This window comes from Anas platyrhynchos, chromosome 9, assembly GCF_047663525.1.
Source record: "Anas platyrhynchos isolate ZD024472 breed Pekin duck chromosome 9, IASCAAS_PekinDuck_T2T, whole genome shotgun sequence".
NCBI lineage: Eukaryota > Metazoa > Chordata > Aves > Anseriformes > Anatidae > Anas > Anas platyrhynchos.
In genome coordinates, this window is record NC_092595.1 from 5564238 (window position 1) to 5592073 (window position 27836).

At 38.2% G+C, this 27836-nt stretch overlaps 1 protein-coding gene across 4 annotated transcripts; it reads left to right on the top strand.

Moving 5' to 3' along the window:
- Window positions 1-2090: 2090 nt before the first annotated feature.
- On the top strand, window positions 2091-27836 carry ECT2 (epithelial cell transforming 2). Of its 4 annotated transcripts, none has more exons than XM_038183753.2 (25): window positions 2091-2228; window positions 4074-4231; window positions 5142-5221; window positions 5323-5415; window positions 6302-6484; window positions 6977-7066; window positions 8076-8183; window positions 8819-8892; window positions 9012-9142; window positions 10042-10157; window positions 10340-10402; window positions 10769-10991; window positions 12398-12534; window positions 13178-13297; window positions 14658-14726; window positions 15692-15802; window positions 16771-16867; window positions 17329-17410; window positions 18429-18507; window positions 18698-18817; window positions 20377-20515; window positions 22136-22290; window positions 23782-23889; window positions 25036-25182; window positions 26257-27836. In XM_038183753.2, exons 2-25 carry the CDS (start codon window positions 4102-4104, stop codon window positions 26344-26346), a joined length of 2745 nt encoding a protein of 914 aa, XP_038039681.2. In that variant the 5' UTR covers window positions 2091-2228; window positions 4074-4101; the 3' UTR covers window positions 26347-27836. The 4 variants fall into 4 exon arrangements, with proteins under 4 accessions (XP_038039681.2, XP_071898750.1, XP_071898749.1 ...); XM_072042648.1 differs by having other exon boundaries at window positions 2198-2238; XM_072042649.1 differs by lacking the exon at window positions 5323-5415.

Consider the following 27836-nt stretch of genomic DNA (forward strand, 5'->3'; position numbering starts at 1 on the left):
TTTGGGCCTCTTGGGGTTACATCAGATTTTCCCGTGTAGCTTCATTGCTTTTTCTACATGGTATTAGATCCCACGAAGATTATGTGAATGATTGAGTCTCCTGGAATTTTCTCCCTGTGGGTGTTACTGCAAGGCGGAACTAACTACTAACTTAGTGTTATACTCAGGGTTATTGGTGCTTAGATAACTGGAAGAAACAGCAAGTTTCAACTGCATGCTACATAGTACGCAACAAAAATAAAAGGTGTTTGTATTTCGGAGACTTTTATGAGAAAAACACTTAGATTTTTAAATGGGAGATATATAAAGAATAGTAATTATTTTTTGTCATCAGGTCTGATCTAAATTTTGGTGAGAAAAAAAATGTTCTTTATAAAAGCAGTTAACAACTTTTCTTAAGTAATTGCTACCTAAAATTTGTCCATGTTCTCTCAGTCCCAGGAACAAGGAAGGATAGCTTAAGATGTTTAATCAGAATACCCCTGTTGCTATATGAGATTTTAATTCTAGTTTTATAAACCTATTCAAAAAAATGGGTCAGCCACTCTACGCATGGTATACCACTATTTATCTATGAATGTTTATACTTCATTTTTATGGTATTTAAAAGTTTGACAAAGAAGTGATGCATCTACCACCCATTAATCCTAAACCCTGATAAATATGCTTTTCCTATGTTTGCAGGTGCACTTATATAGCTCCTTTGAGTTTCTAGAGGTCAAGTGGCAATGAATGTACAATCACCCACATATTCTCCAGAACCTTTACCACAGAAATGATGAGTCCACGACGGCAGAACTTGTTCCAGATCTACGGGAAACCCGGCCCATGGCAGGGGGTGTGGGAAGCTGAAGACCTGGCTGAGAATTCCTTTGCGAGGATGCAACAAAAGGAGAGCATGGGAAAAAGCCGGTAAGGGTTATCCTGGAACCGTTGAATGGTGATGAGCTTTCAAGGTCACAGAAGGACCTCAGGTTAGGTTTTACTCTGTATGTACGTCACTGATGCCATTGCATAATATAAAGCGCAGTTACTGTATGACTAATACTTGGCTGACTGAGGTGTCAAAATTGAAACGACCGCCTTGACTTCCGCGCTGCTATTGATACCTTTTCCTTAAGAAAATAATCCTTATTTATGTGTACCTCACCAGCAAATCTTCACATAAACAACACCTGCTACCGTCTTTATTTGCGTTTTCCTCTTCTACTTTCTTCCAAATCATAAAAAGTCGATAGAGTCTTACTGACACTAACAGCTGCTGGATCACTCATGAAAATACTTGAACTAATGAAAATCTGTAATATAAAAAATTGAATAAGATCTAAGAACTCCATTTGACATATAAGAATTTAGCATATAATAGGAAAACGTGCAAAATTAGTTTTTATATTTCTCCTTCTTTTTACATTGAGTCTGAGGCACTGTTAACTCAGGTTTCAGAGATGCTGGGCACATACAAATGAATCCCTTTCCAGATCAGAAAGCTTTAGTAGGAGAGAAAAATAGAGAAAAAACGAGGGAAAAGCACTTGGTGTCATCATTTTTGGCTGGTGCCACCGAGTCAGCTGGCTGGCTCTCACCTCAGCTCTCATCCCCCTGAAATATGTGCCAGAAATTGTTTATAACGAAACTCAGCAGCATGTTTGCACGCCGACACCCTCAGAAAGGCAGACGCGACTCAATTATTAACATTTTACTGATGGACAATTTTTTATTGACAACATTTTAATGATGGACAGTTATTTATAACCCCTCCAAGGTCACCCAGAGGTGGCGAGGCGGGCAATGGGACAAGGCAGTGCAGGGAGAACGGCGGAGCGACGACAAACCCCACCCTGAGGCGCCGCCCGCCCTCCTCTGCTCGCCTCAGGGCGGCCCCGGCCGTTGGAAGCGTTCGAACGGCGGCAGCAGCCAATCAGCGCGCGCTGACCCCACCCACTCAGCAACCTGCTCTCGGGTACAGCCGCGAGGCCCGTTCCTCTCCCACCACCAATAGGAGGCCGCCTGGCGGAGAGCGGCAGGCGGAGCAGCCAATCCTAGAGGGAGCGCGCCGAACCCCTCCCTTTCCACAGGGACAGGAGGAGGGCGGGACATCTGGCAGCGAAGCCGAATGAGGAGGCGGCTTACAGGCGGCCGCGGGGACGGGCAGCCAATGGGCGGCGCGCTTAGTGCGGAGGCTCGCTTTTTGAATCCGCGGCGGCGGCTGCTGCTGGCCTGGCCTGGCGGTGAGGGGCGGTGAGGGGTGGGCGGGGGGCCTCAGGCACGGTCTGAGGGGGCCGCGGCCTCAGGGGACGGGACGGGGGCTTGGGAGCGCTGCGGAGCCGCTCCCGGGTCTGGGGGAGGCGCTCTGGGGGCTGGGGGTGCCTCAGAGCTTCTGAGGGGTCCCGGGGGGCGCCGCTGGGCCCGCGGGAAGCTGGCGGCGGTGGGGGGCGGGCCCCTGCCCCTGCCCCTGCCCCTGCCCCTGGCCCGGCGCTGTCAGGGGGTCAGCGTCAATAACCCGATGGCTGGGGTTATGGTTAACCGCTGGGGAGGGTAATGATGGCATTGGTTAACCTGTGAGTGCTGTGGCAGGCTTTAAAAATAAATCTGAAGCGAAATTCCGCAAATAAATAAACTGGGGAAGCCATAATGAAGGTTGATGCCTAGCCCAAACTACAGGCTTCTTCATAATAAACTGGGGTGCTCTGAAAGTGCGTGCTCGTAGACGTGTTATTGGGGATGGTATCAGCAATATGACAGGCATCACATCAACAATTTCACCGTTTTTTTTTTCTATTTTTTAATATGTAGAATTTCAATATAATTTTGTATCTTATTGGACACTTTTTTGGATCTAACTTTGCAAATAACTGAAAAAAAAATATATATTTTTTCCTATTTTCCTGTCATGTCAAAACGTACTTAATTTTTTGTCTTCTGGCTTTATTTTTCTCTGTAACTGGACGGGCGCTGCACAGCTTGCAAAACAGTATGTGCTGTTCTCCTTGAGTTGTACTGCCTCACAGCATTTCAGACACTGCTTTAATGTGTTGTTCTGGTAGCTGCTGTTTTAAATGAGCATCTACGGTCATGAGAAGAGCTTCCGTTAAAGTGACACAGGGGCTTTATAGACTACAGTAGTTCATATATAGTGGTTATTCTAGGTATTTGATATCGTGTAAATATTTGACGTGACTCATGAATCACAGGTAATGCACGCTTTGTGTGCAGAAGAAAATGTGCTGTGTCTTGGGCAGGTGGCTTAGAACATATTTGCTGGTACAAGGTTCAGGTAGTTAGCTACCTGTGCCAAATATGAAAGGATGAAGGATTCTGCCCTTCCAGTATGCAACAAACTTCCTTGATAAGCAGGGAGGGCACAGATATATTCTATCTGTGAGAAGGAGAAAGCCTCTTAATTTACTGGTGGATACTTCTGTATTATAGTTGATGTGAAGCAATAGACAAAAGATTGTATGGATAGATATCTATATGCTTTTTAGCTTGGTAGAGACTTTAATTCATGTTGAGAAACCTGATTTTAATTTGTAAGTACTGCCAGTTCCATGCCCTGGGTGCTCATTTCCATGTAACCAACATAATTTTAGACTGAAAATGCAGCCTTCTAGCCTGTTCACCCAAAAGCTCAAATTTTATTAAGATGCTTTGTGTACCCATATTCTTCTGCTAATGTTTTATGTTAATAATGCTAATATTGGTGATAACTCGAGCTCATGATAGTTCATTACAGAAGCACGAGTGCATTTAGTCAGTATTTTGTGATGACTTTTTTTTTTAAATGAACTCTAAACTTAGTGCTTTCCTGCTGTTCAGAGTTCAAGTATCCTCTCTGCAGCTTTCTGTGCAAAGGAATGGTGCCTGTGGTAAGCAGTCTGTGCAAAAACATTTCTGTAATAGACTAGTTGTCCGTCCTTCCAGCAGTTGTGCGACTCTACATACTCTTTCAGAACTGTTCCATCAGCGTGAGTGGGATTTAATGAGTCTGAAGTTATTTCTGACAGCCTTAGTCATAGGACTCTTATTAATGAGCCTTTGCAACTGTAACTTAAACTAGTGCATTTGTCTTCTAGCTGTTGTAGAAAGAAACGGGACATAATCATGGCTGACAACAGTACGCTGATGTCTGAAACCGGGAGGAGCCTCTTGGCTGATTCTTCTGTTCTTGATTCAAGAATTATAGAAACCTCCAAAGAGAATGAATTTCCTGGATCTGTTTTGGTTGTTGAAGGTGATGTGAAAAGTGTATTTTAAGAAGGCTTGGAAAACTAGCATAGCCAAATGGGTGTTGGTTTGGTATCTTTCCACCAGCAAAGGAACTGTCTGCATTTTAAACTCATCTTGATATCAAAATTTTGGGTTACAGCCATGAAATCTAATGTGTCTTCTGACTAATATATAGGAAGCTGTCAGTCCCATTTGATGCCTCTTCTGTGGAATAGATCACTTTAAGTGATGTTCTGATAAGTGTTTGGAAACTACAGTTTTCTATTGTGTAGGATTACAGGTAACCCTTAAAAAGATTAATAGTCTTGAGCTTGAAATGTATTTGATTTCTTAACTAATCTTAAGATTAAAGAAAAGCAACAACAAATATTTGTCTGCAATAGCAAAAAAAATAAAAATAAAAAAATGGCAGTAGCCAAAATCCTGTAGCAGTTTTTTGGAGCCAATGACTGTTGGACGCAGCACTTGACCCTTCTTGTATTTTGAAAACTTATTAATGCTTGGAGAAGAACAGGATATCTAATTTAATTTCTGACATTCCCTTGTGAAACTGAGCCATTATTAGGGCACAGAAGCTATCAGAGATACCAGTTGAATATTTTTCAGCAAGTTTTGGTATCCAATTCTGTTGCAAGTATTAAGTCAATAATTTTGTTTTGACTGTCAGGTAAGTGTCCACGAATTGCAGCATCTTGTTTTACCATATACTAGAAAACATAGGCTGCATGTCCAGTGAGATGTGCCTTAATGTAAGGGCAGGCTTCTTGAAGCAACGCTTATTTTCAGGGTTGTCCCTGGTAAATGAGGTTTCTTGAGAAGGATACAGTCTGCCTGTTCTAGACATTGCTCAATTTAGAACTAACATGGAATTTTCTATTGAAATATGGTTATTGTCTTTGTTTCTCTATAAACAGAAGAAATGCCTCAAATAGAAACAAGAGTGGTTTTGGTTCAAGAAGCAGGGAAACATGAGGAGCTTCTGAAAGCCTTGGAGGTATGTGTGTCTAAGGGGACAGAGTTGCTGGAATGAGGTGCTATGGTGTTGGACTTCTGATAACCGATTTGGTTCTGTACTGAAGTTCTCCTCTTCCACAGACCATTAAGATAATGGAAGTGCCAGTTATAAAGATAAAGGAAACTAGCCCTGGTAAATCAGAAGAAAAACTAATAAAAAGTATTATTCATATGGTATGTCATGCAATTAAGCACCTGTGATTGCATGCAGCATGTTGCACTTCTCTGGGACTGAAACATGCGGATACTTTTGATGTTAACTGGGGTAGTGGTCACAAGATATGCTAATTCTGCTGAGGGTGTCACTTAATCTTTTAATTTTCTCAATTTTCTTGAACTTCTTTCGATTTCTCATATAAGGAAGTAATATCTGCAGTTCTTAATTAGCTGTGTTCTCTAACAAGGGAATAGAAATACTAGTGGAGATATCAACTGCATGCTTATTCAGTCAACGCATAAGGTTTGCTATGAACTGACTTTAATTGGTTAGCTGACCTCTTTCAATTGAAAGCTGCATTTAAACTTATGTGTAAGAATGGGTTCCCTTTTTCATGTGAAACACCTAGAAAATACAATTTGGAACTAGTGACTGAAATTGGGACAGACCAAATTTTTAAGCCTTTAGAAATATCAGTTGTTGAACTAAATGGACTTCTGTTCTTTAGATGACGTGCAGCATGAGGCTTGCTGTTGCAAGCTGGGTGTTACTTTTTAATAGCATCTAGGAGTACCTTAAGGTGTTCTGACAGTCTGAAAGGGGAGATTTCATTTCTCTTATGTGCTTAGTTTTTTTTATCATCTGTAATTATTTGCTGATTCTATGTTGCCAGTGTAAACTGATGTGTAAACTACTTTTAATAATTTGAATTCTTATTCTTCAGAAGCAGCAATTACTTCAAGAAATTTTTAGGTGCAGTTCATAGCTATTCTTATGCTAGAGAATAATATCTCATCCAGCTTTCACAAATCCTTTGGGGAATATGTATGTTGATCATTCTCTTAATGGTCCAAAAAAAAAAGTTGGAGTTTGAATAATGCTTCTCTTCCCCCTCCTCCCCAGGAAATTAAAGTGCCCTACATAAAGACGGATACAATAGAAGAGCTTGGAGATTCTGATTCCCCAGAATTTGAGACAGTCTTTGTTGTAACAGACTTTCAAGATTCCATCTTTAACAGTCTCTGCAAGGCAGATTGTCGTGTCGTTGGCCCGCCACTGGTACTGCATTGTGCACGAAAAGGAGAGGTACGTGCAGCTGAGTAGTTCTTTCATGCAGTGAGTTCTGCCTGGTGTGTTCAAAACAAAATCTCCTTTGCTTTGTCAATCACAAATACTGTCAGCAAGGTAAGTTTGAGGAAAAGCAAGTTTTAGTACTGTTAGAACAGTAACCGCGTGTGATGAGAGAACCACAGGTAAGATCACAGTTACTGCAGTAGTTGGGGGAGTTTGTGCCATTAGGAAAGGCAGCGTACAAATGATGCACTAAAAGACACTTTATATATCCAAAAGGCCTCATGCAGAGGGGAGTGGGTTGGGAAGAATACTCACAGAGCATTGCCTTTGGGACTTAGTTACTTTATCAGAACACGGGTGGGTCTGAAGCTGAGGCATAATTGAAAACACAGGCTTGGACTGTTTAATATATTTTAATACTAGGAATAATACTGTATTCAATATTTAATAGAAGTATCTTAACATTTTTTTGACTAATAAGCCAACTACCTTTTCATTTTCCAGCCTTTACCTTTCTCATGTCGTCCGCTGTATTGTGCAAGTATGTTGAACTTGGTACTCTGCTTTACGGGATTCAGAAAGAAAGATGAATTAGTAAGACTCTCCTTTTTTTCACTTCCCCCCTTGGATGAGTAAAGTGATGTTAAGCATATTTCTCAAAATATTCTCTTCTGTCACTCGTAAGACTTAACCAAGCGTAGACCTAGTATCGCAGAAATGACTTGCTCTGTTTGTTCTTTTGTTTTCTTGCATGTACTAAGGCAGTGATGTTTGAGGATGGTAACAAAACTGTTTCTTTGCCCAAGAGAAACAAAACTGTTGCCCAAAGAAAAGAAAACTGTTCCTTTGCCCACTTTTTGAGTGGCATTAAACTACAATTCAATAGTGCTTTAATATTTGTACATTTAGGCTTTTCAATAAGATCACGTTTGCCCAGTGATGTTCTTTTATTTTTTTATACAGGAAGTTGTGTGATGAAGTAAAGCTTTGCAGTTTTATTCGGGGCACTTGCTTCTGTCATGTTATCAGGACTTTAGTTTTGACATATGCGAGTATTAAGTGGTCTTATACCCTAGCACTTTACTTTTCTGTTTTGGTGATGCAATTGACATCCAATTTTCCTATTGGATGTATGGGACCATCAATAAGATAGCACTACATCTTTGTTAGGACGAAATAAAAATATATGAAGCCTTTACCCAGTGTTAGGGTTATATTTGATTGTCTGGATTCAAACTGGACAGCTTGCAGTCTCCTATATAAGTTCTGGCAACTGTCCCTTTAGGCTGAATTGCCAAATCAGTGAGGATAATGCACCTCAAATTTATTCTGTGTGAAATGGTGAAGGCACTGTGTATGATATTGATCATGAGAGTACCAGTATCTTGGGCAGCCTTTCTCAAGGTGCATAAAATGTTTATTTAAAAAAAAAAAGGGGGGGGTGGAGGGAGGGAGGACAAGCTAATAGTTCTTCTGTTGTATCAGCTGTTTAATGCAACCTCTTATCACTTGCTTTGTAAACTGTTCTTGAACTATTCTTGTACCTCTCTTGCTCCACAGTATTTCAAAATAAATACTTTAAACTTTTGCCTTTATTTTGCAGGTTAAGCTAGTGACCTTAGTTCATCATATGGGTGGAATTATTCGAAGAGACTTCAGCTCAAAAGTTACACATCTGGTGGCTAACTCAACACATGGGGACAAATTCAGAGTATGTAAGCTTCAATTTGTACTTCATGGAAACTTTCAGAATTTACATCTTGTAAACTGAGTCCATGAATTATTTTTCAGCTTGTAAGTTACTGGCTTTTTTCCTGTACCACCAGCAATGACTTGTCATTGCAAGTTTATCTCCATCTGGTGTTGAGCTTTGACTTTTGTCTCTTAGACATATAAATAATTTTAATTCCCTAAATCCCAAAATCACCTTTTTTGCCAGCTCACTGGGGAAAAAGTTGAGAAACTTAGTATTTCTCAAGTAATCATGGAAGCTACCTTTAGAATAGTCACTTCCTCTTTGGTAAAAGCAGTCTGGGACTTTCACCTTTGTACAATTTATAGGAAGCAGAAAAAGATTGCATATTCCACTGGAATTTGTTTTTATGTAACAAATTAGTGCAATTATGAGTAAATGTCAAAATAGCTATTGGTCCCATCTCCTAGACACTGAAGAGTTAATATATTTTAACTCTTAGGTTCTGCAGTAAGAAATGATTCTTGAAGGAATGTTTGCTTTTTGGCAATGTATATCTTCAAAAATAAAAACTATGTTAATTTTTTTCTTGACATCAAAAGACTTAAGTGGAAAACTTGCTTGTTACAATTTATGCTCTTCCAATTTTGTAGATTGCTGTAAGCCTTGGTACTCCTATCATGAAAGCTGAGTGGATTTATAAGGCTTGGGAGAAAAGGAATGAAAGGTAAGTGCTTACTTTCCTCCAATCCTGAACTTACAGCCTGTTCATTTGTAGTGTTCTGAACTTATGTTTAAATAGTGACTTACCACTGACCTTTTTTTTTAAATCTCTTCTCTCTCCAGTGATTTCTGTGCAGTTGATGATGACTTTAGGAATCGGTTCAAGGTTCCTCCTTTCCAGGATTGCATGTTAAGTTTCCTTGGATTCTCTGATGAAGAGAAAGCTAACATGGAAGAAATGACAGAAATGCAAGGTTATTGTTTATTAATGCTGACCTGTGAAAAGAATGGGGATTATAGCTATTAAATATTATATTGGTACTAATATTTCACTGAAACTGAAATGCTGGACCATGAATCCTAAAGCATTATTGAAGAATCTTCAATTTGGAAAGCTGGGAATTCATTTTTTGCATGTCATAAGTGTTGAATGTTGGATGTCATAGCTGTTGAACGCTTGTTGAAACTTCCTAGGCTGATTGAAATTAGGCAGTTTAAAACAAAATTACAGGATGCCTGAAGGTGTCATAGAAAGCTTGCAACTTTGATATGAGGCATTGCTGGTAAAACTCTTGATTGGAGGTGTTTGATTTTACTGTTTGTGTAGTATGATGTTAAGAAATGCATGGACAGTCATGATGTAACAGATAACTGTCTCCAGCCCTCTATTGCTAGAGCATGCATGCTAGAGAAATGGGAATGGAGCAAGCTTGTAACAGCAAGTCATCCTCAAAACAGATGAAAACTGGCTAATTTTGCCTGTTTTCTCACTCCCTGGCCTTTTTACCTATAGCTATTTATAAAATTGTGATATGTGCAGGTTCTAGCTTGTGGATGTAGAGAGTATTCCTGCCTTGTTCTTCAATGAAACAAGACAAATTTTTCAGAAGAATATTGTATTTATTGCTAGACATGCTTTAATGTCGTCTGAATAGTAGGTTTTCTTGACTCTTTCAATGTGTACTTTGCTACTGTATGCTGTATCTTGTTTCTTAAAAGCTGTCCACTGGTTATATATGGGGTGTTATATAAGTTCCTTTCTGCTTGTCTTTTCTGTCATAAAAGCTAAGTGTTATAAAACTATCTAGTGAACTAATTTTTAACAATATTCTGTCCTGCTGGTTTACCTCTTTCTATTTTTTTTTTTACCTAGGAGGACATTATTTACCAGTTGGTGATGAAAGGTGTACGCACTTAGTGGTTGAAGAAAGTACAATAAAAGATCTTCCATTTGAACCTTTAAAAAAGCTTTATGTTGTAAAGCAAGAGGTTAGTACTTAAAAGTCCTTGGAATAATGTTTTGTTTATACTACCCCATATGTGAGTTCCTTTTTTTTTTTTTTCAAATTAAGCCCCGTGTTTGCATTTAGTATGCAAATTGTGTTAATGCTATATATATTATTCCGAGCACTTTTAGTTATGTAATTTTAATGTGTTTCTTTTTCCTTTAGTGGTTCTGGGGAAGTATTCAAATGGATGCCAGAGCTGGCGAGTCCATGTATTTATTTGAAAAGGTATGTTGAAATCCTTCACGTAAGAAACAGCTTGTATTTCAGGGTAAAATTAGCATGTATAATAGTATGTGTGGGGCCAGAGATCAAACTTTTTTTTTAAAGTACCGTTTAAATTCAAGACGATCCATTATAAATCTAATGTCTAAAATATTAATTTGGAAGAGCCTTTTCTTGTTTCCTGAAGGTTGAAAGTATTTTTAGTCCAAACAAAAGAAAATAGTATGGTTTCCTATTTTTAGAAATAAAAATAGGGCTTTGTCTGGTTTCTCTGAGAAACATTTTGTGTGTTCGTCTCTGACTTACCTTTGCGCTGAGCTGATCTTCAAACAGCAAGTAAAAATGCTTAACTGAACTTTCTTATTACAGTCGGAGAGTCCTGGCCTCAAAAAGTCTGTGTCACAGCTTTCTCTGAATACTCCAAACAGCAACCGTAAAAGGCGTCGTTTGAAAGATACTCTTGCACAACTGACTAGGGAAACGGACATGTCACCGTTCCCTCCTCGCAAACGCCCATCAGCTGAACATTCCCTTTCTATTGGGTCCTTGTTGGATATCTCTAACACTCCAGAGTCAAGCACTACCAATGGAGGTAGAGTGGAAGTCTTCACTCAGTCACACTGCAATGTTTATGAGCTCTCTGTATATGAGGGATAATGACAGTGATGGGGAAGCCTTACAGGTTTTGCTACAGGTTTCCTGAGTAATTCCAGGTTTCCTTTGAAGTGTGTAGGATGCAGAATTGAAGAGCTCAGACAGAGGCTGTGTTGCCTCTTGTCATCAGAGTAAGCATATTCAGCAGTATATACAGAGGGAGGTATTTAGAGTTATGCTGCTCTTTTAAAGCAAAAGCTTGCCTACAATTCTTAGACTGTACAAGTACTATATATATGTAATGTATAATACTTGTATACAAGGGCTAATGGTCTTAAACTAAGAGTAGATTTAGATTAGGTGTTGAGGAGAAATTCTTCAATATGAGGATGGTGAGATACTGGAACAGGTTGCCCAGAGAAGTTGTGGTTGTCCTGCCCTGGAAGTGTTCAAGGTCAGGGTGGATGGGGCTTTGGGCAACCTGGTCTGGTGGGATGTGTCCCAGCCAATGGTGGGGATTGGAGTTAAATGAACTTTAAGGTCTTTTCCAACCCAAACCATTCTGTGATTTTTAAGTCAAAGTAATCTCAGAGGCACAGCCTGTAAGTGATAATGCAGAAGGAATACAGGAAAGCTTCACCTGATTCTAAAATCAGCTTTCTTAGATTTCCTTAGATCATGCTATAGCTCTTGTAACACCTGGTGTGGAAGCTTCTTCTATGTAACATCGGCAAACAGTTTCAGGAAGTGCTACTCTGAAAACAGATGGGGTACTTAACTTTGTAGTAACTGTGACTAATTTTCTTAAGGATAAATGTGTACAGGTCTCTACTGTCCAGTAGTTGTGCAAGGACTTAAATTAATGAACTGTTCTAGGTCCACCTCAGCTTTAGCTTTAAGAAAAATAACCCTCTTTTCTTCCCTGTTACTCCTGCACCAGCCATCTACCTATGATGAAATATTGTAAATTTCGCATGTCAAGACTTATCTCAAATGTTTTTTGGGTTACATAGCTAATGTAAGATGAGGTAGCTGAAAGATTTGCTTACATGACAAAGTGAACTTAGAAAAATAATGTGCCTCGTATACATATAAATAATGTTCAGCACCTAACCCCTTTTTTCTACTAAACATAAGAGTTAAGCTGCTGACCTTCCCTTTAATGGTTTACTAGCGGCCTAATAGCTTAGAAGTAATTTTGAGAAATGATGTGTTACTGTTATTCTATAATAAGGTGGTAATAGTTATTTCCTAGAAGGAGCCCTGATAATTAATGAAAAGCTTTTATTTTTTCAAAAAAAAAAGCCTTCTCTTGAATTCCAAAGGTTTTTATCTTGGAGGGTGAATTTTTCAGGAGCTTTGAATTGTAATACAACTATTTTCTTTTGGAAATTTGTCCATCAGAAACACCAAAATCCTGTGCAAGGCCTTCGAAAAACTCAACTCCTCTTCCACTGAAGCAGTCTGCAAGATGGCAAGTTGCAAAGGAGTTATATCAGACAGAAAGTAACTATGTTGATATTCTTACAACAATTATTCAGGTAAGCTGGTATTAAAGCAAGTACAGTTCAATTGTGGTACGACACCTAGTATTTAGATAATTGTTTTCAACCTGTGATCTTCAGCTTTTTAATGACTTGGGGCATGAAAGGTTGGTGAAAGGTGATGTATACATTCTCATGTTATTTTACTGGCATATAAAATTGTTAATCATAAAGGCTGGAAATTATAACTTCTAATCTGGGATCTGCAGTGGGTTTGCAGTTGGTACAAAAACCCAAAGCTTTGAGAAAATAGGATCTTCATGACTTAGATTTTTAAGATATTTGTGCATAGAGAGATGGAGGAAAAAAAACTCCACAAACTTATTATTCCAAGAAGAGCAGTATATTAAACAACTTCTTAGAAGTAAAGCTCTTCCTGGAAGTTTTTCACTTTGTTGCGGCTTATTATCTACCTAAAGAACGAGCCAAGGTGTGTGTGAGTAGAAAAGTAGATAAAATGTTACTGAACTGAGTGTTAATATCTTAAAACCACTCTTCCATAACACACTCTTGCCAAGTAGCAACAAAATGTCTCAAGATTGTGACTGTAGAAAAGTATGATCTAGAAACAAGACACCATTGCTTTCATCACTTACACAACTTGTGGAGGGTGAAGACTTCTTTTTCTTGTCCAATTCAGTTATTTCAAGTTCCATTGGAAAAGGAAGGACAACTTGGAGGACCAATACTTGCACAGGAAGAGATTAAGACTATATTTGGCAGCATTCCAGATATTCTTGATGTACACACTAAAATCAAGGTAAGCTGTAACTTTGCCCCACAGGGGAAACTATGATGCAGGCTTTAAATACTTCCTGCATGTGTTATATGATGTCTGCTGGATGGGTACAGATTCTTCCTGGTGAATTAACTTAACTCCATAGGTTAAACAGTAAATTTAAAATTTAAAGTATGTTCTGGATTTACACTTAATCATAAGTACCTGAAGTGTAAGTGTTGTACATGTAACTAATACTGCCATTCGTGAGCTGGCTTGTTCTCTTCCCATGTTAATCTCCATTCAAGTAAGGGGTCTTCTGTAACTGATACAAAATTGGTCAAAAGGGCCAGAGGTGCCAAATAATAGTTTAGCTCTCACAAGTGCTTACAACATACATATTTCTATTAATGTGGTAAGCAAGGACTCTTGGAAGAATAGCTAAAGTTACCAAACTTCTATTGATGCTTTTGTTTGCTATATTTTGGTCTGAGTCTCACAGCAGATTACAATGCAAGTCTTCATCGAATATAGTCACAATAAATATAGTCATAAAATTTCCTCCAAATAATAGTTGGTCTGTTTGTGTTTTACAGGCTTTTAAAATAGATGAATGTTAAGAATATCTTTTAGTTGTTGGGATCCCATCTAGTTAATCACTGACAGATGCTGATGTGGACCTCCTGTGATTAGGAGAGGAAAGTAGTGTGCGTGTCCAGGTGGCAGATAGGATTCTCCTGTTGCACAGTCACTTATGGCTCTGTTTTCTTTCATCTTTTGTGTAATAAAGATGAGAGAAGTGGCAGAAACATGCTAAGAATGCTAATGGTGAAACCTTTCAACTTAAAGGGAATCCTCAACTTCAGTTGTGCCCTCCTATCCACATAATTAGCTGACAGTAAATAAGCTTGATCCTTATCAAGTCAATAGAGGCTTAACAGCTTGCTCTCACTTTTCTTGACCCCTGGTGCACTGAGTGAGTGCACCTATGCGACACCTATGCATGTTCTGTTTGAATCCTATCTTCTATTATGGACTTAGAGTCCTGTATTATTTTGTCACTTAGTGACAGTTGGTTTAACTGTCTACTGTGTACACTTTAATAATCATTTGGGGTATGATCAGTAGGGTGGTGGATGCAGATCTGTTTTGTTGCAGAGTTGGCTAGTGCTGATGCTGGTAGATTGAGTGCATGGATTCAAAACGGTATTTGGTAAGCCAGAGGTATTTTGCTATCATTTCTTAATGGACTTAAGAGTGTTAATGTGGAGTTGTACAGCTCTTAGGATTGCCTGTTTTACTGTCTCCATTTCTTTGCTAACTGACACAACACTGGTCCCATCTACAGCTTTATGCAGCTCACACTTATTTTTTTTTCTCCCAATCTTTGCATGTAATGTAGGAAGACCTGGAAGATCTTATGATAAATTGGACTGAAAACAAAAGTATTGGTGATATCTTTCTTAAATATGTAAGTCTTTCTTTTTTGTGCATTAGAACTGAGCTGTTATTTTACCTTATAAATAATTCATTTGTAGGAGCTAGCAAGCACACAAGCAAAGCATTAAAGTGAGGAAGAATGCTAACTTGTATCATTGTATTTTCTATCTAGACTTCTTAGTTGAGTTGGTCTTGACATGGATTACTTATGCATCATCTAACTCAACTAATCAATCTGAGTGTATGCATGAGGGAGTAGAACTGCAGTAGGTGTGGCCTGAAAACTTTTAATTCACAACACTATAGACATACTTTCTAATCAAATGTTAAAAGGGACTCTTACTGCACTCAGTGATCTTCTGCCTCCTTTCAATAGTGAGGAACTAGAAAAGCAGGAACTTTTTTGCAGGAACTTCCTGTGTTCTCTTAGAGAGCTGAATGTGTGAATAAGGACTCCATGTTTTCACAAGTACATAATGTGCAGAACAGGAAGACTAGGTCTGGGACTGCAGTGCATTTTAACATAAGTCTGCTACGTATCCTGTGCTTCTGCTGATTTGATCATGCTGAGGCAAATAGTATTTGGCATTCAAACATTTTCTGTCTGAGGTATTGCTTCTTGTGGTTTAATATTTTTTTAAAAGGCGATTGCATGCACTGGAGAAAACACCAGTCTGAAATTTCCAAAACTTTCACCAAAAGCATCTTGCTGGATGAGAATCTGCCTTCTACTTTGAGAGCTGTTCAGCAGGTTCTAAGACTGTCACATGTGCTTGTTTCTGAGATTGGTCTATTTCATCAGCAGCATTGCATGCCAGATGTTCAAGATTCAAAAGTGTTTATTCATGTTCATATAACAAGTTGAGTTTGAAACACTCTTTTATGTTCTTTATTAAAATTTGCCTTTGAGCAGCTTCCTATGGCTCAGGGCATACAGACATATGTACAATGCTACATAAGATGTAAAGCAGAGCTATAACTTTTTTTATTTTTCAGTCAAAAGACTTGGTGAAAACGTACCCTCCATTTGTGAATTTCTTTGAAATGAGCAAGGAGACTATTACTAGATGCGAAAAACAGAAGCCAAGGTTTCATGCCTTCTTGAAGGTGAGTGTCTACAGAAATAAGTCTTTGGGTGGAACTTGGAGGCTATCACCAAGCATATTTAATGCACTCGATGAAAGAATGTGAGATTGTGGAAGCTTGGAGGAATGTTGAACATCTCTTGGTGAGACAGAAATAGGAAGGATTTGAACTTCAATCCCTTAAGCTCCTCATAAGACTCTTACAAAAGAGATACAAGTTCCTCTTTTGTTACAGCTTCCAAGCTAGTTTGGTTATATGCATCCATTGCTGAAAGAGTGCATTCTGATTGTAGTCTCGCAAATACATGCCTTCTCATTCTTTATTGGTCCCCCTCCCCGTGCTTAAGACTTGTATTTCTGAAATAGTTTTTAACTCCCTTTTGGCAGCTGTTAAAGTTCCAGGGAGGTAAGTTATCTCAGTGTTCTTGTGACTAGCGAATGAGAGCATACCTGTGGAGATCTAAGGGAGAGACTGTCTTCAAAGAAAGAATTGTCTGAAGAAGTCTTTACACTCTGGAGATTCCAGATAAATACTTATAGTTAAAGCTACTCTGCCCTAGTAGTTAACTCCTCCTCTTTTGTATCCAAAAAGCAACTCTCAAAGGAGGAGTAATCAAACTAACAGATTTCAGTTCTTGTTTTTGGAGGTGCCAGGAGTTATGTCTACATACTGATATTTAAAAGATGGAGAGAAGGCATAAGAACACAACCAGGTATCCTGTCTCACCACATCTTAGTCTTAGCATCCAAAACAAGGACTTAGAGGTTGATGATATGGGAAGTTTAATCATTCTGAGCATGTAGATCAAGTGGTAAACACAAGGTAGATTGTCTGAATGTCTTAACATGTCTCTTAATGATTGAGAATCTGCAATAAATGATTCTGGAAAGCTTCTACTGCAATGCTAGTTCTAGGGAAGACAACTTTTCTCCTGTTTAATTAGAAAAATGAGAATCATTTCCTACTTCCTTTTTCCCCTTTTCCACCAGATAAACCAGGCTAAACCAGAATGTGGCCGCCAAAGCCTGGCTGAACTCCTTATCCGTCCTGTTCAAAGGTTGCCTAGTGTTGCTCTACTACTAAACGGTAACTAGTGTTATTGGTTTTCCTTATTAATTTGTTGATGAAGGTGTAAAACCAAGGCAGTGGCTGCTTTTGGCATGATTAGGAGTGGCTTCTCACATGAAACACACCCATTTCAGAGAGTTGGTCATGCCTTAATGGCAGTCAGCAAGGCAGCCCTCTTAAATTGGCTAATAACAGTAGTAACATAAGCATAACATCCAGTTAAACTAGTATTTAGAAGCTGCAACCAGAAACTGTTTTGTCACTTTAAACACCAGTGTGTGTAAGCTGAACATCGGTGTGAATACATTTGAAGGCTCTAAGGTGACTTTTAGTGGGCTGTAGTGGTAGTTCTTGGGGATGAAATAGATACAAAATTGTTTTACCTTGCAAGCGAACTGGGAAACCAAGAGTTAGGAAGACAGATTCTCAAGATCATTAGGTCTCTAAGGGTCTAAAAATTGTAATATTTTTAATTGTAGATCTGAAGAAGCATACAGCAGAAGAGAATCCAGATAAAATCATTCTAGAAAGAGCTATTGAATCACTAAAGGAAGTGATGACGTAAGTGTTACTTGTTCTATGAAACTGTTAGATGTTTAGTTCTATTTCTTCCTTCAAAAATGCTGTAACAGTATATGTTGCTACTGTATACTTAGTCTCCAGGTAAGCATACCTAATCCTATGTATTCTTCAGAGGGTGGTGACTGCCATGATTGCCAAAGGATTCCCCACCTGAAGAATGGGTGGAGGGGAAACAAAATATCAAAGGCTTCAAAAATGTGTGGTTTTCCAGATTGGTCTCCATTCTGCTGTCTTTCTGTACCAGAGCCCTTGAAGGAATCTGTGGCGTTGTTACAGTGTTATCCAAGGGGCTGCTAACTCCTTGCCCCTGAGGGGGGGCACAATCTGAGTGATCTGACTTCTCTGTTCTGTTCCAATTCTTATTTCTGTCCCCTACAGAGTGGAAGAGATGCATTTATCTTTCAATCTTACATATATGCGTGTCTCTACTGAAAGGACATGTTATTGGTGGAAGATTAGTTTGTCTTGTGGTCCCATATTAGCTATTCTTGGCACCATTTCACAAGTTAATTAGCTTAAAGCTGAAGCTGTTCAGATTATAAGGCTCAGCTCTTTTGAAATGTAGCATATGTTTCCAGCAATGAAGCCTCCTGTATTAGTTGAGCAAAAGTTTCTTATTTTAACAACAGTTTGTCATCTTACTCCTCTTGCATTTGTTTCTTGGTGAAGTGCATGCTTGACCTAGGGGGTGAGAACTGTAAAATGTGCTATGAGAAAACTGCATTGGATTGGGGTCTAGCTCAAAATCTCTTGGGTGAGGAGGGAAATGTTGTACTATGTAATGGTATGCCTGCTAGTGATGACATGACAAGAATATTCTAGTTCTGAAGTTTCTTATACTTAGCATATGGTGCTTAATGAGCGAATATACTTTTTGTTTTTTCTAATGCTGTGCAAACTCCGAATGTTCAGCTTCATTATTTTTGTGAGACTTAAATGCAGTGCAATCACTTATAGTTGCTTGATACTGAAAATAAATATAATGTGCTTCCCTCAGACATATTAATGAAGATAAGAGAAAAACAGAGGCACAAAGGCAGTTCTTTGATGTTGTCTATGAAGTTGACGGATGTCCAGTAAGTAACTTTCCTGAAGCTGCAGACCTGTAAAAATGACTGCTCGCTTGTATTGCTCCATCCGCAAAAGTATGTGTAGTTAAAATGCTATGGTGCTGTTTTAAATAGATTTCCAGTGTTAAGTTGTAAGCAAGTAGTAATCCAGCCCTCAAATTAAATGCTTAATGAGCTTTTTGCTTCTACCACATAGGCCAATCTCCTGTCATCTCACCGAAGCTTAGTTCAGCGTTTGGAAACTGTTGCTCTTGGTGATGACCTCTGTGACAGGGGAGAACAGGTCACACTCTTCCTGTTCAATGATTGCTTAGAGGTAAGATTACTGTGTGAGTACTTCTCATGAATTGAGTTATAAAATGCTTGATGCAAGATGTAAATTTAAACAAGAAAAAACAAACTTCGAAGCAGAATTAGGGATGCTCAACACATCCCTATTTTATCTTTCTAGTAGCTATTGCGTAAGCAATGCAAGTAACTGGTCAGTTTTGGACGGTCTTGCAGCCAGATCAAAAAGCTGATACTGAGGAGCAGTGGAAGGCATTCTTGCCTTGGCAAGGGAATTAATGCTGTTTTATGGAAATAAGACCAATATCTCTAAACACTATAAAAATTGGTGTCATAAGTGATTGATGATTGGATTGTCAGTCACTAAACTTTTTTTGTTAGTATATGCAGGAATCACAGATGATTAAAGTAGTGTTTCTGCATTGTATGCCAATGTCTGTTCTCCTCTGAGCAGTGAACTATATCTTTTCTTCTGTTTAAAGCAGAACATATAATTCTCAACATATTAAATTGCTTATCTGCATAACACTTTGAATGGTACTAACAGATGAAAAAGCACTGGAGTCCCTGGCTCAGCAGGCTGTTGTTGAAGTTTAATTGTACTTAATGTGAGTAAATAGTGGACCTCTGAGACAGGGATGTATGTGCTTCGGCTACCAAAGAAAACATCTACATATCAAGTGTCTAGATATCAATCCACATATCAAGTGTCTAGAGTAACAGTGTGTTAGGAAGGTCCAGAAGAAATAGTAAACTGTTTTAAAGACTTATGTGGAGAAATTGAGGTTGTAAGTGACAATCTTTGGAACTCCCTGTCTGTGGCAGCGAAGAACATCAGGTGGGTGCTCTTCTTAGTCTTCATAGAAGACCAGCTCTAAAATAATCCAAAAGCAGTGACTTAAGTACAAGCTTTTGTCTCCCAGTGATGCTTGTAACTAGTGATGAGCTCTTCCTGGGAGTAAAGTTTAGAAAGAGTGGTGAAGCTGAGTTGAGGAAGGAAAGGAAAATGAAAACAGTTCCACTAAAGCCTCGTGACTTCTATAAAACAGAAGTTACCAACAGTACCCTACTTAAACACCTAAGATACATATGTTATAATGTGAAATAAAACTGATGAATATCCCATGTGAAGTCTTCTCTATGCCTGTATGCATGAGCAACAGCAAATAATAGTTCTGAGACAGAACATAACATAGATTAAATAATTAGTATAGAAGTCTTTTCTGTTTAAGTCTAGACTGCCTTATGGTAGGTAGGTTTTCAGGTGTCCTTGCTTGTTCTGCCAGGTGGAAGTGAGGTTTTGTAATGCAAAATTCCTGTCCCTCACTTTTTTCAGAGGTTAGGGTACTGCTGCTAAGTAACAAGTATTGCTGTGCCACTCGAACCCTTGATAAGGAACTCTTAACTCAAGATTCACTAAAGACTTTTGTCATAGAGTAATGCAGCTCTCCAAAACACTCTTCAGAGTGTTTTTCTGTAACAAGGCTTTCTGTGCATCCCTATATTCTAGAAGGGAAGAGTATAGAAGGCAAACAAAACAATAGCAGTAGGTTTTCTAACTTTAACTTGTCTTCTGTTTAACTGCAGATTGCAAGGAAACGTCACAAAGTTATTGGTGGTTTCAAGAGTCCCCATGGCCACACGAGGCCTCCTGCATCTCTCAAGCATGTTGTTCTGATGCCTCTCTCCCAGATCAAAAAAGTCCTAGACATCAGGGAGACAGAAGGTCTGTATGTTTTAAAATGCCATGATAGCTAATGAAAAATCTTGTTCCAAGTGTGAAGGATGAAGGTTTGCCATCATGGGATAGAATGCTAGGACATATTTATTGTATGGTGTGTTAGGTATGAGATTTCAGTATGAGCTGTTCAAAGCTCCGTGAGCTTCAGAATTCCTTGTACTGGAATCTTGTACGAGGCTGTAGGCAGGCTGCTGAGTTTGATAGGACTATTAGATGGCATTAACATAAGCCAGCCAAATGGCAGTATGAATTAAAGAAGTATACTTGACAGCTCTGAAATTACAAAAATAAACTAAACACCACAAACAACAACAACAACAAAAAACAAAACAAAAACAGATCAAACAAAAGCCCCAAACTTTAGTCTAAAGTGTTAGGCTGACCAGCTATGAGAACTGTTGCTGTGAAGCTAAATCTTTGTAACTGATGATAATGATTCTCAGGAGGAGCTATGCTTAGCAGTTTAGGAGAAATATTTAAATGACCTTAATTTCAGTGTCTGCTTTTCTGTACCGAGGCCTTAAGGGTTTCATTGAAGTAATGCATTGCTAGACCGGTTGAACTGATGCTACAAAACTCTTCCAACCTAGTAACTTCTGCCAAATAAGTCTAGTCAGGCTAGTTTCTCTATCTAGAAAGATTTGGTATCTCACTTTGGGTGACAGTATGCACGTCACACTTTTTCTGCTTGTGTTCTTTAAAGCAGAATGTTATATCTGTTTATGTTCTTTAAATGTTCTCTAATGTAGGAGCCCAATAAAAAATAGAAATGGCAAAGCAGGTAGGTAGTAAATGTATAGCTTATCTGCATTTTTAAAAAGTAATTCTGGGTTTCTCTTTAAAAATACTTCTCTTTAAAAATTCATCTTAATTTATGGTATATCAGTTATGAATTTATGGTATAGCACTTATGTTTACTTAGCACCGTGAGTGGTGGAAGGCATTTTTAAGCAGATTGTTTAGTATTTCCAAAGAACTTTAGTATACAAATCCTGGGGAGAGGTCAGCTACTCTGACTTACAGGACTGCTTTTCCAGTGCTGCTTTTCTGAATTGGTGGTGATATTTCTTTCTTAACTGTTCATCATGCCTTAGCTGCATCTTCTATAAAGTTTCAGCAAAAGATTAATTTTCCGCTATCAAGTGAGTGGTGTTTGTCAATAAAACTTCTGTAACCTGAACACTTGAATGTCATATTTAGTGCTGACATCTTTTGTTGCTATTTCCTGCCTTACAAAATAGGGTAAATGTTTTCTTTGTTCTATGTCAACTAAAAGAATGATCTGTCCAACATTTTTCACGTTAAAGAATGAGATTGATATTTACTGCTGTATCCAGTAAAGGTTGAGTAGTCTGCAGACTACAGCGTACAAACTATTTGATGAATAAATAACTGCAACCTCCTTGATGAAGGATGCAGACAGAACTCATAGTGCTTATGCAAGTGATACAACAGCTATTGTGCAAGTAAGTCCATGCACTAAGAAATGTTTCCTCTAAATCTAGCTCCAGGTAGATGGAGGGTTAACTATTTAAGTTACCCCCATAATACTTGGGGATGGCGAGGCATATGAAACTTTTTTCTTGTTTTTTCTTTAATTTGTAGATTGCCACAAAGCTTTTGCCCTGGTTGTGCGTCCACCTACAGAACACAACAACAAGCTACTCAGTTTCCAGATGACAACTGAAGAACCTCCTAAAGAAGATTGGTTGAAGATGTTGTGTCGGCAGGTGGCTAACACAATTTGTAAAGCAGATGCAGTAAGTTCTCTGGAGCCATGTTGTTAACTGGAAATATTTTGCTCTGTTTGGCTTGAAGTACAGGAAGCTAAAGAACTTGTTAATGTTCTAGGTGAAATAGAGCAGAAAACATTTGTGCTAGCATATCTGCAAGTGAGTAGTAAAAACGTGGAAGAGGAAGCAGCCTGGAAGTTAGTCTCTGCAGAAGCTAATAAGTACTTAAAATCAAGACTCTCACCCTTCCCCCATCATAGATTAATGATTTATAATTTAAACTCTGCACTGCAGATCTTCAGTAGGAGAAGCTCTAAATCACATTGTCTTCAGCTTGCTTTCACTGTATCTTAGTTTTACTTTGAACTTCATGTAGGGAGGGACACAGGAATATGAAACTTGACTTTGATTTTTTTTCTTCCAAGTATTGAGTAGAAAAAGTACCAATTCAGAAGTTCTAATTTACTTTAATCTGTATCAGTCATGTGTTTTCACCATCTTGATTCTGATAAACATAACGCCAAGGGATGGAAAGATGTCTTTCGATAGAAATTTAATCTGTGTAACAAGCATTTAATCCTTGCACAGGACATTCAGAATCATATGCTGACAAATTGAAACCTACTATGCTCAATTCTTTTTTCATGTAACTTCTGTAATTATTGCTTTGTAGCATCTAATACCTCTTTCTTGTTAATTTAAATGTAAAATTGAATGTGAAGTTTAGCATGCTTCTGTTCTTCCTTGGTTTTTAAGAACTGTGTGTGAGAATGAGATAACATAGCCTTGCCACATGGTGGCAGTAAATGCTTTACCTACTTCTTTGTTAGGCACTAGGACTAGCCGTACAACTTGCGATTTGGTGTCCTTAGGAGTTCTTGAAACGTTTTTAGGTGAACTGTCTCTTCCCCAAATAAAGAAACAAAGGCAAAAAAAACCAGCAACCTTGCACTTCCATGTTATACAACCCCCCCCCCCATAAGTACTTTTCCTGTAAGTAGCTATTCAGAGATTGCTTTGCACTCTGACTTTGCAGTCTGATTTGCAAATGCTAAAATTTGAGTGAGGCATGGAAGGAAAAAAGCAAAGGCTATTCTGAAACATCTATTGGGCTTAAGCTGAAAGGCTTAGTCTTAATGTTTTACAGCTGGAGCTGTCAAGATTTCACTTAGAGTCTTATGTGCCAGTGAACCAGAAGGTTATGTAGTTAGTGAGACTTGCCAGGCATGCTTCCAAACCACTGTCTTCGCTTTGGTCAGCCCTGAACTTGAAACCGAATAAAACCAAACATGAAACTAACAGATGAGGTGGTTCTGTAAGCTGACTGCACTAGTAGTCAATCTCATGGAACACCATCAATGCAAGTAACTGTTTAACTGTATTTTAAGAAGAATATGAGGCAATATGTGTACGGAGAAATATGGCAATTAAAAACCCCTTAATCTGACCTCATGAACTAAAAATGCTATTTTAAGTGCTGATGTGTCAACCATTGTTAAGACTACTTTTTGTCTGTAGGAAAATCTTATTTATACTGCTGATCCGGATTCAGTTGAAGTAAATACTAAAGATATGGACAGTACTTTAAGCAGAGCATCTAGAGCAATAAAGAAAACATCAAAGAAGGTAAGATGAGTTTTACTGTAAAGGACTATCTTTGTAGAATTTTAGTCAGGGAATTGCACTAGTATTCCTGTTTTCAGATGTTTTGTAGTACTTACGGCAGTCACAAGAAAAACTTAATCTGAATTAAAGCTTTAAATTTTTTAAGAAATAAAACGAAGTATAAGTTCCTTAAAGACAGGAAGTAGGAATTTGGCTTTTGAACTGCGTAGTTTTGGAGTACTTTAAGTATTTTGGTCATAAATCTTATGTAATCTTTGTATTTGTTATAGAATTATGCAATTTACTTTAGTATTTTTAATTTGTTAAATATAAAAACAGACTTCAGCTATAACTTTTAGAATATTGAATGGCACCTTAAAGCCGCATGTATTTATCCAAATTTGAGTAACTTTAAAAGCAGGGTGGGTATCAAGTGTGCATGTGCTATTGGTAAAATACACCGAGAATGTAAGAAGTCTTGAAGGCTGATCTCTGCCTCCATATGTTTTCTTGTTGTGTATGGTGTAGCAGCTCTTGACTAATTGAAGTGTGTCCTGTTTTGCTAAGAGGACCCATCTAGGAGGCAGGAGGAAGGCTGCATGTCTGCTCTCATGTTGGCTGTGCCTGGTTCTGGGCCTGGATCTAGTGTGCCTTGCAGAATGTGAGAGGGGGGTGATTAGAAGATGAAGCAAGGAGGAATCTGTTCTCCAATTGTTCTCAGCAGCCTTTAAGCTGTCTTTGTGTTCAAGATAATACAGTTTTCTCTAGGAAAAACTATAGAGGCTACTATAACTTGGAAGCTGCTAAAGACAGAGCTGAGTGCAATTTACAGGAGGGAGGCCTGACTTTGCAAAATGCAAGATGTGGTGAATCCTAGTAGACTAGACCTTATTTTGACTCCTCCCTTAATTTTCTTCTCAAAACTTTCATAATTTCTAAACGGAAAGAACTAAGAAGAGGAAGTGTAGAGGGGACCTTAAAAGAAGTCTACAAGCGGTTCTGATTTATTTGCTTTTGATATGGTCATATTAAGGAAGAGCTACCATACATTTTTGACTGAGCCTCTGTCCTACAAAGATTCAAAACTTGAATGGTAGCTTATTGTAGTAGTTATTACAGCCTGTTTTTTTTTTGTCATTGTATAACAGTATTCTTCAAACTCCCCAGGTTACAAGAGCATTTTCCTTCTCAAAAACACCGAAGAGAGCTCTTCGAAGGGCTTTAATGTCACATAGTGCAACGGAAGGAAGAAGTCCCAGTTCGGCTAATGAGAATTATATAGGCAGCCGCCTGACCAGTACGTCGTCACTGGCAGTAAGTGATTTGGCTGTGCAGGCCAAATAAGTAACCTTCTTAAGAGCACAGTTATTCTAATATCTGGTGTTGATTTTATTCTAACAATTTCAGGGATCCACAGTAGAAAAGAGCTTAACTACATTCACAGATGTACTGAGTACTGAAGTTGGATAGGGACTGCTATTTAAGGAGGAACACAGGATTTAACTTTCAAATATTGCCTATGACTGCAAATAGACATGCTGTAAACAGACGTTAGATTTCATAGCGAAATGGCATGTCCTTATCTGCTTAATCTACTTAAAATGTTGCTATTTGAAAGATTCTTGAAGCATGCAGCTACAGCCAGTTACCTAACTACCATGACCACATTGAAAAGCTTGTCTGTGGTATAAAGAGCAGCGGAAGATTGCTTCTGAAAGTATTTTAATGACTAATGTAGAAGTATAAAATCTGAGCTGATACACAGAGGCTAACTTTCAGTACTGTATACTGATGCATGAGAGTCAGTACAATTTTAAGTCCCAGAAGCAGCCTGTGTTCCTACCACCAGAAAAGTCAGCTTTCTGCCTAGCTTGTGCATAAACAGGTGCAGTTAAAGCAAGCTTTGACAAGTCATTGTGATATAGTCTATTGTTCTCCATAGCCAATAAGGTATGTGTTCAGCATCTAACTTGAGGCTCTAATCTAGTAAGAATACAGAAAGTTATAGGGTATAAGGGGAGCCCTGTTCTCTAATATTTTCATAATGCACCTCTTCTTAAATTTGGAAAGAGTATTATTGCATAAAATGTGATGCAAGGTACACAATTGTTTAACTCTTCAAAAAAAAAAAAACAACACATCCTGAATCTCTGGTCTGGTAACAAGAAAAGTCTTTCTTCCAGTTTTTATCGTCTTTGTCTTCTATTTGTTTGGTTTAACTTTGCTATTCAAAATCCAGAAATATTGAACCATTAATTTCAAAAGCCACCAACCTTCAACATCTTTTGTGCAGATAGGTTCCTTATGCCATGTATCAAGGTTGCAAAATGACTACTGCAATACTGACATTGATTAGTAAATGACCAAATGTTTTTTCTTCCCCAACAGGGTATTCCTTCTCCTTCCTTGGTCAACCTTCCCTCAATCTTTGAAAAGAGAAGTCATACATTAAGTCGATCGACAACCCACTTGATATGAAGGAGGCTAAAAATGCAATGCTGTACCATGGTGACTGACAAACAGCTGGCTGTTCAAATGACCTGTTGCTGACATTAATGGTACCTTAGTCATTAGCACTTAGCAATGATTAGCAAAATGTTAGTTAACACTAAGTTAATCACAAAGGTCTTTTCAGTTGTATTGATGCAGATCATCTAATCAGTGGAATAAGTAACTTGGTCTTCATTTAAGACCCGGTAATCCCTTGCACAAGGTTATTTTTTCACTGACAAAATGGAATCATTTTCTTTTATGGAAACTGGCCCCTGCAAGCAATAAACTGGTTTACCAGCTTTTGAAACGAGGATGTTGATCACATAACTTACTGCTAGTTTGGATGACTCTCATGCTCACCAGACTTCATCAGTTGGCTGAAGGCTCTAATGTTCAAGATGTTGATTTCTTAAATGGAGATGCATTATGAAGTATCTGACCTTTAAAGTATGACAGTTAACCTGTTGTACAGCTGCTTATTCCAGATATTTTTTTATAAACATAGCTGTTTGTGAAGAAATAAAATTCAGTATCTCTATGGTCTTCTGCAGCCTCACTGTAACACAGTGCTATGTTATGTGGCTTAATCTGAACAGTAAGCTTAAAGAGTATGACTAGCTTTGTCCACAAAAAGTGGTTAAGAAAAAAATGACATCTTTGAGATGGAAGCTCAAGAAAAGTAATTGCATTCTCTTACATTACGAAGGGCTGCTTAAAAATAAACAAAAAAGAAACAACTTCTAAATACTTGGTTAACAGCTCACTATTTAATGCATTGAGATTATTGGTGTGACATTGTAATTTAAGGGCCCGGTTTTGGCGTGTTAAATTTCAGGTGTACTCCTAAGGCTTTTATCTGGCTTTCTCATGTATCTGTGTTGTCCTTCATAACTACATCTCCTCTCAAGAGTCAATATGATTCAATGCTATCTCAGGAACCGTCTAAATATGTATATTTCTGCATTTCTTTAACGGTTTAACTGTCTATATCAGCAGGAGTTTTAAACTTCTGGTATCTTCTCAACCGCCAGTGTCCTGTCTTATGTCTATATGTAATTAGTGATGTTTCTGAATCTGTCAGACTGTAAACAGTTTTTTATATCTTTTTGCCAATCCAAGTGATGTAAATAAACTGGTTAAAATAACACTGCTTATGGTTTTGCTGAAGAGGATTTTATGAAAGTCTGTCTTTCTGCTTAAAAAAAATTGAGTTGCAGCCTACAAATGTACTCTAATAAAGTATATAGCTATTTTTAACAAGGTATACAGCTTGGTAGGCCTGAATCTGCCAAACTGAACCTTTTATTTTCTTAGTATGTTTGCTATTCTACTTTCTTTCACTGGATGTATATCCATGGGTGTTTTGTCTTTACCCATTCAAAGCAAACATCTAAACAAAATATGCACTGACACTTATGTAATGGAATAAATATCTCTAGGAAAGAAACCAATAAATACTATGCTGAAAATATCAA